General features: G+C 38.6%; 2 protein-coding genes across 19 annotated transcripts in view; both read left to right on the top strand.

Moving 5' to 3' along the window:
• Positions 1 to 8422, top strand: part of SYTL2 (synaptotagmin like 2) — a 55263-nt gene extending 46841 nt beyond the window's left edge. For 5 of the 18 annotated variants that reach the window (XM_064409652.1, XM_064409655.1, XM_064409659.1 and 2 more), the window contains 8 exons: positions 104 to 223; positions 1228 to 1397; positions 2005 to 2107; positions 2526 to 2696; positions 3051 to 3129; positions 4026 to 4125; positions 4887 to 5092; positions 6078 to 8419. In XM_064409652.1, the coding sequence (XP_064265722.1) occupies positions 104 to 223; positions 1228 to 1397; positions 2005 to 2107; positions 2526 to 2696; positions 3051 to 3129; positions 4026 to 4125; positions 4887 to 5092; positions 6078 to 6223 (1095 nt within the window). In that variant the 3' untranslated portion in view covers positions 6224 to 8419. Of the gene's footprint in view, positions 1 to 103; positions 224 to 1227; positions 1398 to 2004; positions 2108 to 2525; positions 2697 to 3050; positions 3130 to 4025; positions 4126 to 4886; positions 5093 to 6077 lie in introns of all 18 variants that reach the window. The other 13 variants (XM_064409662.1, XM_064409661.1, XM_064409656.1 and 10 more) reach the window with 11 other exon arrangements.
• Positions 8423 to 9229: 807 nt separating this feature from the next.
• CCDC89 (coiled-coil domain containing 89) lies at positions 9230 to 12139 on the top strand. The gene is given in 4 exon segments (XM_064409641.1): positions 9230 to 9616; positions 10833 to 11552; positions 11554 to 11586; positions 11588 to 12139. Coding segments are annotated over 3 exon segments (1002 nt in total). The 5' UTR covers positions 9230 to 9616; positions 10833 to 10863; the 3' UTR covers positions 11868 to 12139.
• Positions 12140 to 13255: the final 1116 nt, after the last annotated feature.

The following is a 13255-nucleotide window of genomic DNA, read 5'->3' as shown; positions in this document are numbered from 1 at the left end:
CACTGAGTCTCAACCTGCATTAAAATTCTGTTTGTTTGTTTTATAATTTTCCATGTGACTATAAAGAACATACAGAGACTTTCTTTCTGTGATGTTTTTGTAGAGTGATGACAGAGAGACAGATACAACATCAGAAAGCAGTTATTCCTTTGGCAGAATCAAGAAGAGTCCCAGCTCTCTAACCAATCTTAGCAGCTCTTCTGGCATGGCCTCCTTATCCTCTGTATGTAAACCAAAGCATTATTTTAAAGGCACTTTGCTTTTGCTAATTTCTCCCATATTGTTTTGGCTCTTTTCTCGTTCATTGTATCTTTCTTCCCTTGCCATCTCTGTCTCCTTTCCATTTCTGTTATATGAACATAACATGGTTCCTTGCATGGAATTGCCTGAAGCAAGTAAAGTAAAATTAAATCGATTTCAAGTTTTTTTCCTAGTAATATATTGGAGCTTGTTCAGGGCTCTGAACAAAGATATGGATTTTACCCTCAGAGCTTACATTTGTAGCTGAAAATGAGGAACAATTCACAAAGAACAAACATTTAGAAAGGGAGAAAGGGGAGAGAGATAAGTCAAAGCGGGAGATGTTATTAGTATATCAGGTGTGTAGTTGAGTCAACTAGCTAACCAAAAGTCATTGGTTTATGTGGACTTTGAGTAAGAAAAACAGAATTTTGGGGAAGGATGTTGAGATAAAAAATATATATATATACAGACACATCTTTCTTCTTCTCTGTATTTAGTATTTAATTTTCAGTGTTTTATTTAGTTACATATTTATGTACATAATTCAGCCATATAGACTTTATCTCTTAATCTTTTTGTTAGTATTTTAAGAAGGTCTGTTGTCCTAAACTCTTAGTCTCTGCTTGCTGCAAGGAAGATGAGCTGAGGAGATGTAGAAATAATATTTCAAGGATCTGTGCACAGCCAAGCTTCATATCTACAGCATCCTTTAATTTAATTTATTCTATCTCAAGCAGTAAACCCATTCAAACTTTTTTTTGTAAGAATCCTGAACAAACACCTTTGATTTCCAAATATCTTTCTTTCATTAATCTGCTTGCTGAGAAGCTTGTATAATAGTGTCCATTACATTTTATTGTTACATCTAAAGAGATGCAGTTGATTTCTTTACTGTCTGAATCCTGAGCACAACTTCTACCCTGATCCTGAAGTACCTGGTGAAATGCAATGTCTGGAAAATATTTATCCTCTTGTACACTGCAGGTGAGTGGCAGCCTAATGAGCATCTACAGTGCAGACTTTGGCAATGTGGATGTGAAGGGGAACATTCAGTTTGCCATTGATTATGTGGAGCAGCTGAACGAGCTCCACATCTTTATTTGCCAGTGTAAAGACCTGGCAGTGGCAGATGTTAAGCGACAGCGTTCAGACCCGTAAGTACAAAGAATGCATTTATTTTCTAATGGAAGTTTTTCTTTTAATGTGGAAATGAAAATTTCTGGGGTTTTCCAGTCTCTCTAACCTTTTGGAGTAAAGCTCCCAAATAGATGAAGAGGCTATAATGTGCTTTATGAGATTTGTTTTTTTTACTGTGAGTATAGAACTGCCCTTATAAATTGGTGTGTGTATGTGTATTAGCACAGGAAATTAAAACTTTTAAGAATATTAAATTATCTTTTAAAATTCCACTTTTCAGATGGTAAACACCACTTTGATATGTTTTCAGTAGGATTAGAACCTATAAATATGACACTTGGGCCTGCTACAGGTATATATTCTGTATTTTCATGTGCTGAGGAGACATTTCAACAGATTTTTCCCTGGAGAAGGATATTATAAGAAAGTGATGATTTTATACATCACCACTGCTGTTGTAATTCTTAAATATGCAAACTGAATAACATAATGCCTACTCAAGTGGATTTCTTTTACTTTATGAGCAAACACTTGTGTATTTGGAAGATGAAGTTGGAGAGGGTCTAGATTTTTTAGGTTTTTGGGGATTTTTTCACTCTTCTAACAACCCTGTCTAAATTTTAGGTATGTAAAGACCTACCTGCTTCCAGAGAAATACAGACTGGGCAAACGGAAGACATCTATCAAAAAGAAAAATTTTAATCCAGTCTATAATGAAATACTGCGGGTATTTATCAAATTATTACTGGATATAATATAGTGTATGTGTAATGTGTGAGGAACCTCAGCTTTTGGGCACTTTGCACTCAAAAGGGACATTACCATGAGAGGGATTGCTCTGCAGAGCTGGCTGTGGGCTTCCATTAATAGGTTAACTCTGCAGTGGTCTCTGGATCCAGCATTAAGAACACCGGTGGTTTTATACTTCTTGTAAACAAACACAAGCCATGTATGAGCTTAAGCTGTTAGAAATAAAAAGGAAATAGTTGGGTTTTATTGTGATTTGTTTGCTTTCTGAAATGCAGAAGAGGGCAATTATGGACAAGTAAACCAAGACACTTTTTTCTAACCGTGTTGCTTTCTGACATAGCATTGGTAAAAATTCAGCTTGTTTTAATTTTTGTTTTCTTACTTCTTCCTGGCAGTATAAAATTGAGAAGGAGCTCCTAAAGAATCAAAGCCTCAATATCTCTGTCTGGCACAATGATACCTTTGGTAGGAATAGCTTCCTTGGTGAAGTGGAGTTGGATTTAGGAGCTTGGGACTGGAATGATCCATCCAATAAGCAGATCAACTGGTTTCCTCTCAAGCCAAGGGTAGGTTGGCTGTATTGTATTTTCTGCTGTGTAAGTACAAAACCAAATCATTATTTAGGCCTGTTCCTGTGTGTTCTGTGGGTTTTGTGCTGATTATAATAATAAATACTTATACACTGCTAAACAGAAATACAGTTCTGAGATGTCTTGTGGTCTAACTAGCTGTTACAGTAGGAGAAACTTTCTCACAGTCTAAGGAATAGGAATTTCAAAATATTTCTCATTGTTATATTGATGCAATGGAAATCTGAAGGCACTTGTTAACCAAATATGGAGTAAACCTGCTGAGGATGTGGAGCAAGTGCAGCACCATTTTAATTTCAGATGTTTGGTTTCATTTTTTTTTTATTTCAGACTTCAGCAATAACACTTAATCTAGAAAACAGAGGGGAGATGAAACTAGCCCTCCAGTACGTCCCACATCCAGTTGCAGGTAAGCATTGCTGCTTTGCTTGGGCTTGTCAAGCCTTTGGTGATTTTGTCCTTTTTTTTTTATTTAAAAAAAAAAAGTTCTCCCTTAATGTTTGTCATTCACTTCAGACAGAAGCTGTCTGTTTTCTTCCTAGAGGAGTAAGTCACTCTGATTTTGAATACAGTTTAGAACCCCAAAGACCATTTTGAGATCTTTTGTTGTTTTTAATGCTACTGATGAAGAAATTACCTCATTGTCACAATCTAAGATTTGTAATGCAATATGTATGTGTAACAAAATTGTTTTCTCAATAATTTTAGAGATTATAAATCATTGGGCAGATGCTGTGATGTGCTAAGCAATGACAACACACTGAATTTAATGCAATACTAAGTACAGGAAGTAGCAGCAAGTATTTAGAAAGCAGAAATTTATAGCAGTCTAATCAGTTGGGTTTAATCTTGTCTGGCAACAGACAGTGGACCAATCTGAGAGTGAAGCCAGGTCAGGTCTCTAATCCAGACAACCAGTCAGTAAGAACCAAATATATTAAGAACATAAAAGAGCTTATTTGAAAGTACAACCAACAATAAATGCTAACATCACATAGAGTGATGACAAGCTGATCTGTTTATCTAGGAGTCTTGGGAAGAGTAGACCAGTGGCATGTGTTTGCTTAGTTGTAACAGAAGAAAAAGTCATTGTAGGAATGCAGACATGATGTGATCTTGCAGTACTTTGATGGGATGAATATTTCAATTTCCAGAGTACAGAGAGCAATGTTGAATTAAGATGTGAGATAACAAGTCCAGGCTGAATATCACCTCTGCAAATGGGCAAGAACTGCTGCATCAGACAAAACACCTTTAAAAGCTATCTGCTTAAGCAGATGTTTTGTTTTGTTTGTTTTTTTACAGGAAAGAAGACACTATCTACTGGTGAAGTCCACATCTGGGTGAAGGAATGCCATAACCTCCCTCTTCTGAGAGGCAATAGGCTCAACTCTTTTATTAAATGGTAAGAATTGTGGTTGAGTCATCAAATGGTGGCCTAATAAAGCTACAATTTTGCTTTCTAATTGTATCTTCTTTTTCTACATTCTTATTAAAAGAACACTGAATTGCCTTCTGATTCTCCTTTATTGTAGTGCAAATTGTCCTTCATAATTTACAGGTTCCAGATGCTAAGTATGTACCACCAAGTAAAACTTACTGGGAGAGCTTTCAGTGTCATTATTACACTTTGTTTTTGTCTCTCAGTCACTTGGTGGAATGACTAGTCAAACTGTTCTGGCTTTTATTCACATTTAAGCAAAACATGTTTCTGCAAAACTTGGTTTAGCTTAGCAAATTTTGGGAGGGGACAGAAGAGTGAAATAGTGTAATAGTGTGAATGCATAGTTGGATTTCTTCCCCCTTCCTTTCCACATACAGACTAAAAATGTGGAGACAAGAATAACAAGATGGTTGGGGAAATCTCTGGCAGCAACAAAATGTTTCAGTGTCATCAGTGATAACACAGCAAATAAACTCATTTGTGCCTCTTCCCTACCTGCCTTGCCCTTCCATCCTCTGAAGCACAAGTGTGGATACCTGCTGCAAGTATTTCCTGCAAGGGACTGAGAATATGACCCTTCACTCCATCTCTGTAAAGCACTGTATCTTCAGTCCTATTTTAGCATGCAAAACACAGTTAATCAGAAGCTTTTGTCCTTTCAGTATGTTTAACGCAGGCTGTGCTGTGCAAGTGCAAACTGACAGTGCTTTTTCTCTTTGAAGTACCATTCTTCCAGACACCAGCAGGAAAAGTCGCCAGAAAACAAGGACGGTTTCAAAAACTACAAACCCGGTGTTCAACCACACCATGGTCTATGATGGCTTTAGACCAGAAGATTTGAAAGAAGCCTGCATAGAACTCACAGTCTGGGATCACAACAAACTAGCAAACCACTTTCTGGGAGGCCTCCGGATAGGCCTTGGAACAGGTACTGGACAATCACCACATTAATACTTAATTTACAAAGTTGTCTTTCCTTTTTTTTTCCCCTTTTCCATTTCTTCTCTTTCAGTCTTTCTTTTCTCTTGAACAGTTTCATTTAGTAACATACCTATTCTTTAAAACAGATTCTGAAATGTAAATAATAGTAGTGTTAGAAGGGTTAGGATGACCGGCAAGGAGAAATATTAGAAACAAACCTTTGTCTGGCCATACATTGTATCTGGTACTGTTTAAAGTACAAGAATATGGTATTCCTGCACCTGAAATCTGATAATGTCTTGCAAACTTACTCATGCAAAAAAAATAGTTTAAAGACAGCAGTGGGTGGAAATAAAAGGATAGAACAGGAATGTAGGATAAGATTGGAAGATACTGAATAGGAAAAATTATAAATGCAAACAAGTCTTTAGTATAAGGGCAATATAAGATGTGCAGATATACCAACAGGAAAAGCTTACAATTCTCATATTTTTCACTTTCATTCTGCTCTCTGATCTGAGAGGAGGATGTGTTTGGAGTCTTCTCAAGAAATGCAACGTACGAGCAACTTTTCACAAATTAATTTCTTGCATGGCTCACCAGAATAACCTAAATTACAAATTAGAATAATAAATATTAATTTCAATTTTAAGTACCCAAGGTTGCATTTCAGTACAAAATCAGTACTCTGTTTTATTGTTAAACCTTCTCAGATGTATGGGCAATTGACATCTTTTTCCTTGAGATTGTGACAAAAAGACCAAGGATACAAAAGGAAAAAATCTGGACAAAGATGACAAAATTTGTGTGAAACAGTTATTAACTGAATTTGACATAATTGCTCAAGAGTAAAAATGTAGAACTGGGTTTCCAAAACACTAGGTCAGCTACTTGAGGAGGTGTAACCATTTTAGAGCAGGCAAATTTGATTGTCTGTGTTTAACTCTGCAGCAGATTAAGTAATTTTTCTCTGAAAACTGACATTTTTCTAGGCAAAAGCTATGGAACTACAGTAGATTGGATGGATTCTACTTCAGATGAAACTGCCCTTTGGGAGAAGATGATGAACTCCCCAAACACGTGGATAGAAAATACACTACCTCTCAGGATGCTTATGGTTGCAAAATTGACAAAATAAGGTGGATTTTTATTTGTTAGCCTCAAAAAGGAACCTTGGGAATTAAATTAAAAGCATGTGGGTGGAACTTGGAAGAGGAACACAGTAGTAGCTTTTTTGACAGTTTCTGCTGTTACTGTTCTGGTTTTGTGCTGTCAAATGCCACTTTGTATTTCAAACATCTGCTGATTGTTATGTAAATTGTAGGGATTTTTAAATTTCTTATTCACTGAAAACAACTTCAAGAAAGAAGGTGCTTACAGAACTCAGTGTTAGGGGTAGCTGTGATAGCTGGATTACTGTGTTGTCTAACGGAAACATTTCTGATCCCTTAAATGATCCCAATAACCAGCAGAAATATAAGAGCAAGTCAACTGTTTCTGAACATTGCTTGGATTGTTCTTGAAGTCTTACTGATAAGACAGCAACATTAGTGTTAAAGCTCATTGGTATGTATTTGTATCCTCATTATGCCATGTTAGATCTCACCAGCATGGAACATAGGCATGAAGAATTTAGTTTTTTGAAAGTTCCTCTAGTTGTAATAGTACATTTCTTGGACATGAAAGTTACTTCCCCAATGAAAGAAGCATGTCATGAAGTGTCACTGTTGATGTCCTATTCTACAAGGTGAAGAGGACTTAGTTCCAATGTACTGTAAAAAATCAGGGTTACAAAAGGTTTGCTTTATATATGTGTTAATCATCTTGCTAGCATAAAATACCTAGTCTTAAGTGCTGAAGATGTGAAGGTGAATTTTTTTTATTCCAGTCCTACTCAAAATGTCAATTTTAGCGATGGCAAGAATGTTGGGTATTTATTCTCCAAAGTGCCCTTGTTCGTACCTGTATCCATTAGTTTGGGGTTTTTTGCAAGAAGTGAACTTACCTGTGCTTCAGCGCCACCGTTAGGAGACTGGGAGGACTGTGGTGGGCTTTGCTTCGTTTTGAGGCATAGCAAATAAGACTGGAGTTTTTAACTTGTAGAAATGCATGCTACTGGTAGATAAATACATGAAATACAAAATATATTTTGTTTCTTTTTTTTTAAAATAAATGCAACCTATTTAAACTAAATAGGAATTCAGTTTTTCTTAAATTCCAGGGGTTTATGTTAGCCATTCAGCATGCAATATAACAAAATGCAGACAGAAAACATTTTTGAAAATAAATGCACAGTTATTTACTCCAGCTAAGTCTAAAAGCTGGTGAAATCTTTCACTAAAGTTAGAGTAGAGGGGAGAAGGGAGCTCTTCACAGCTCTAATGCAATTGCTTGATTTAATAATAGAAATTTAAATGCTACTTATGTATTTATTATACACTATGAAAAAAAGGAAAGAGGCTCTTCAGCCTTCCAGGGAATCCACTATCCCTCTCATCAGCCAGGCAGTCTGTGGAGTTTAAAAGTGTCAAAAGCAGTTTGCCAGTCTTTGATATCTTCCTGCTTCAGGTGTTTTTTATGAGATTGGTAACTGCTACAGCTTCCACTCTGTCAGGCATATACAAAAGACTTTTTGTGTGCATATGACACTTCAGAACAATGATTTTTTACCAAAATGGTACAGCTTCTGCTTTGATTCTACATTCTTGAAGAGTCACTACAGAAAGGATGGTGATTCTGAAAAAGAAGAGGTACTTAATTTATTTGTATTTGCTCCCTATATGAATAAATTTTGCATCTGAAAACATAGGTTGCTGTGAACATGACCTACAGTTGCAGTTTTATCTCCTGTGAAGCACAAATACATTGCAAAGTCAAATCAGCTTTAGGTTCAATTGCAGAGATGGGGTCTTAAGGCTCCACATTTGCAGGACTTGCTTGGGTCTTGCCTCCAAATTTGCAGGACCCTCAAAGCCAGCAACTGACTCAGAATTCATTATTGAGGGGCTGCTCAATAGTGGGCCACAAGTGTCATGTAATCTGCTGTCTTCTATACTCTACAAAATTTTTATCCCTAAACTTCACTGCTATCAAAATAAAATGTTTAGTTTGTCACAGTGACAGTCTCCTTGTCTTCTGATCAAGTAGAAGACATTCTGTGTCTTGCTGTTCTTTTAGTCCTCCTAAAGGCTGACACAGAATTTTCCTGGTATCTCAAAAGACTCTGCATATCACCTTACTAATAGACCAAACCTCAAATTTTGAAAAGCTACCTGAACTTGAATGCAAGATTTACTTACATGTTGCACTTGTAATTAACTAGTTTGATTAACTAATGACAAAGGGGTACTATGTACTCATCTGGGTTAACCAATAAACTGAGACAAGCAGCAAAAACTGTTCCTTAAGTACAAAACTTCCTCCCCAGTTTTTAATACCTTTCTTTTCATTGTGTACAGAATCCCTAACTTCAGCAGTATCATAATATGCTGATAGAGAAATGTGAGTTGGGAAGTTGATTAAGACAAAAAGTTTCAAGAAACTGCTTAATTTGTTCTCAAGGCAAAGGGAAAGCCTCTAGTCATCCATAACCAAAATTTTAAAGGTGCATAATTAGCTACTCATTAAAGGGCAGTTTCATAAAGGTGAACTGGAATTAAGAATCAAAGCAACCATACTCCTAAAATATCTTTATGTATGTTTCTCGTCTGGAGAAACACACCAGTTCCTTCCTCTCTTCTCCTTCATGTTACAAGCTCATCTTTCTTTTAGTCCATGATTTCTTTTTCTTTTTAGCACATTTGTGCGTGTATGCATATATACACATGTGTGTATATCTTCTAAATTACACTGTTTTCATTTGCTATAAACCAAGCTTCAAAGTCCTAGCTGTCCTTTTGTGCTCTGTGTTCAGAAACCTCCCATTGCTGCAAGTAAGGTTGCAAACCTGAGTTGGTGCAGCAACTCCCATTGCTTTGGTTTCACCCATTTTGAAACCCATCCTTTGCCCTCTTCTGTGTGCTTCATGTCTGTAACCCACAACACTCTCTTCTTTCTCCTTTATATCCCTTTCCAGAGGATTCAGCCAAACCTGCACTGACTTTTCTCTTCCAGTTGGATTTATTTTTCACTTCCCTATCCTGTTGGCCAGATTTTTATTAGCTGCTAAATAAAGTTGTGAGTTGTTCAGGGCAAGGTCTGTCTTTACTTTCCATGGACCTTCAGTGTGTTCTGAGGTCAGAGCCTGCTATTCTGATTCTGGCATGTGCAGGATGTAAGCTGAGAACGAGGAGTTCTTCAAGCTTGTGGAAATTCTCTTTCCAAATCTGGGTGCTTTTGAGAGTGTCAGCAATGTTTGTTTGCTAAGAAACACTGCCAGCTCTTTCAGCCACCCTGGTGGGACTGGCCTGGCTCCAAGCAGCCTGGATGAGGTCATGAGCTCTGGAGTGACTGGATTCAGCATCTTACCTCTATGGAAACAGAACCTCACAATAGGACGGACAACAAACAGACATCAGGAAGAAAACACCTGGTAAGAAAATAGTTTTCTCTTCTTAAACCCTGCTCGTCATTGTATTTCCACTGAATGGCCTAAACCTTTCAGTCCTTCCCCCTCTCCTCCATTTTTTGCAAGAGATCCAAGGTAGCAACAGTGAGAGGGTGTAGGATAGTGGAGGCAGAGTTAGTGTCTGTACTGAAGTCACTACTACACAGCTGTGAAATTCTTTGTGTTTCACAGGTGTTTATTCATTTTTGTTGTATCTTTCATCCTTTAAGCTGGCTCCTTCCCACATCCTATCTTTACCTCTAGTCAAAGCTCAGGAATTCACAAAACCTGATTATCAGTGTGCTGTTTCATGTGCTGTTTCAGGTCTGTGTCCAAATGAAAAACTTGTAGATGAGTTGTAGGCTAACTTTTCAAATGTCTGGGTAGCGTGCTGTGTGATTCAGCACCAATAATCATTTTGGTGCATACGTAATAGAAATATTTTCCTTATTTTTAAATGAAGAACCAGATTTTTAAAATTATGTCTAAATTAATCCAGCAGATCAGTGTGAAAACTCAGTTGAGGAACTGTTTCTCCAGGCACAGAGGCTTTGTATCACAGAGCATTCACTATTTATTAAGATTGTATAGGTCTTTTACTTGATTCATAAATCTCTAAGCACAGGATAAGGCTATTCAGTTATTTTTAACTAGCAATGTACTATCATAGAAATCTTGTAAATCACTTAAAAGTTTGACGTAACCCTCTGTGTTTTATTTGCAGTTACAATACAGAGCTGTAGGAGAAAATAAAGGCAGAGGAAAAGGATTGCGTAAGGAATTATTTACAGCTTTATCACTTACAGGCTTTTTACCTAAATATAATAGCAGTTCTTGTAGCTACAACAGCAGTGCCTCGAGAAGGAATAATTAGCTAAGCTAGTCATCAGCAAATGAATAGGCTTGCATAAATACTAAGCCCACACTCTTTGCTTTTGCTCAGAGTCTGGCATCCTTGAGTCTCAGTGTGCCTGACTCTGAACCAGAGGAGGGGAGGGCGGCAGGCCTGTGTGGTTGCCGGCTGACATTGGTTTTGGGAGGTCCTGTTCCCCTACATCAGTTTCTTTGGACTTCCAGAGAAGCACCACCAGCTTATGGCAGCAGTGTTGGCCACACAACCACTGGGTGCTGTTTAATTATGCTGAGTGTCACTAACAGAACCGGCCACTATAAAATTTTATCTTGTCTTTGCATAATATAGGTGCTCCATGCCTTAGGAGACTGGAGCAGGTATGGCTGATCCCACAGGCGATCCAGAGTCAGACAAAGACATGGAAGATCTGACAAAAAGCTTGGAGGAACTCTGTGAGAGCTCTAAGGAGCAGAGTGAGGAGGTGCTACTGCTTTCACACCTAGAACAGCATCATCATCTTGTCTCTATGCTGAAGAGGAAAGCACACAAATGCTGTGGAGACCTAGAGCAGCTCAACATGGAGCTGGAGAAACTGAGGGGAGAGGATGCTGTGAAAATTAAAACCCAGACCCAGCGTATTCAGTATTTGGAGAGGCGCTTCACGGATCTGGTCAAAAACCATGAAAAGATGATCCAGTTCAAAAATGAACACATAAAACAGCACATGCAGCTGTGGGAGGAGAACAAGCGTCTGCGGCAGGACAGGGAAGCACTCTTCAGCCAGGCTGTGAGGGAGAAGGAAGCTGAAGTGCTCTGGCTGGCAGCCCAGGACAGGAAGCTCTCACAGCAGTTATGCTCCTTGCAGGAGAAATATGCTTCTGAGAGTCACAGAGCCCAGGAGTGAGAGAAGGAGCTGCTGGAAGCTCAGAGCCAACAAGCAGATGCCTACGCCCAGGAGGTGGATTCACTGAAGAAGCAGCTGCAACTCCTACAGGAGAAGCACCAACAAGATGCAGCAAGGGCTGAGAAGGCAGAGTCAGCAGAGGGCAGAGAGCATCAGGCCAAGCTGGAAAGAGAAAGAGCAGCTACTGAACCTGGCCATCTTGCAAAGCTCTGCAAGATAAGGAGCAGGAGATTCAGAAGCTGGAGGAGAAGCTGGAGACTGTGGAGGAAGCCATGCAGAGAGCAGGAAGGTGCCTCAAGAAAGAGGTAGCAGCAGTAGACAAAGATCTGAAGGTTCAAGAGCTCCAAGGACAGCTGGAACACAACAAACAGGTGTACAATGAACTCCTGCTGGAGTTCGATGCTTACAGAAAGCACAGTATGGATTTACTGACTAAAGAAAGAGCTCTGAATGTCAAACTCTGTCACTTTGTTGCATAACTGCAGTTTTTTCTCTGTTCTCCTCTCAACAGGTGCCTCTGTGGTAACAAACCCCTGAATTTTGTTCCTCTCCATGGGACCATCCTCTAGTTTCTTTATACTGTCCTCACCAGCTTAAACCCTCTTCCACTGACAGTTCTGTAGCCTTTTTGTCATTATGCCTTTCTGAAAGTAAATCACTACACTCTTAAATCTGAACATGGATCATTGAACTAGTCAAACCTGTGACATGAATGATTAGGGTGGAAAACAAAATATGAATTTGATTTATTTAGTGCTAACCTCTGCTGAATTATAGGTTTGTTTGGTTGGATTTTTTTTTTTTTTGTTAAAATAATTTTATTTTTCAAGATGACCAAAAGCTCAAACCCTTAGCCTTTTGTATTTGATTCTGCTCTAAAGTTCAACAAAGGCTCTGAGGCTCCAAGAAAGAAATCCTACCTTGCAATATCTCTGCATTCTCTAAATTCAGGAACTTAACAGGTAATCCAATAATATCATACAACAACTGATTCTCAAGCAAATTACTGTTTATAGTTTTCTAGTAGTCCTACAGATTTCTGCAGTCATTTAAACCCTATTTAATGCCAGAGTAGTATTTATATTCCCATTCAGCTCAGAATAAATTGTCAAATCTTTTGGATTATTTAAATCTGTTCTTTGGAATGGGACAATGTTCTAGATGTTCCAACAGGGTTTTTTTTTCCTGTTTTTATCTGTTTCCTGCAGATAAATATTAGTGATACACTCTTCCATTTTGTGCATGTCTGGCAGCTTTTGACAATAAGAAAAATCTTTCCTGTCAGCACTGTGGGATCCAGAGACCTCCCACTCTCTCTTGCTGGTCTCCTAGGCAAGAAGGAAGATTTTTGCTGCTGAATTTCAGCTCTGCTCTTTAAGTATCCAACAAAAAAAACCCCAAACAACCCCCATGAGGGGCCAAACAGCATCCCCCACGTGGGCTGTAGGCAGCTGCCTCCAGAGTTCTTTGCCACATGCTTATGCCTGGGGATAACTCAAGAATTTAGGAAATGGATTGAGTATTTCTTGGTCCTGAGTATCTATAAGCCACAGCACAGTATCAGAGTTGTTATCTATTGAGGCCATTTACAGAAGTGACTGGAAGCAGCAGGTCTGGAGGCCAGTGACCAGCTCGTCTCAAGGACTGAACCAGATGTAGTTTCTAGTTCTGGTACAGGCTTCCCAGAGGAGCTGTGGATGACCCCATCCCTGGAAGCGTTCAGTGTGAGGCTGATAGGGCTCTGAGCAACCTGGTCTAGTGAAAGGTTTACCAGCTCAAGGCAGGGGGGTTGGAACTAGGTGATTTTTAGGGTCCATTTCAACCCAAACCATTTTGTGATTCTGTGATTCTGACTCTACAAAGCAGC

This window comes from Passer domesticus, chromosome 2 (assembly GCF_036417665.1).
Source record: "Passer domesticus isolate bPasDom1 chromosome 2, bPasDom1.hap1, whole genome shotgun sequence".
Classification (NCBI taxonomy): Eukaryota; Metazoa; Chordata; class Aves; order Passeriformes; family Passeridae; genus Passer; species Passer domesticus.
The sequence above is the reverse complement of the archived record's forward strand: the minus strand, read 5'-3'. Positions and strand labels throughout refer to the sequence as shown.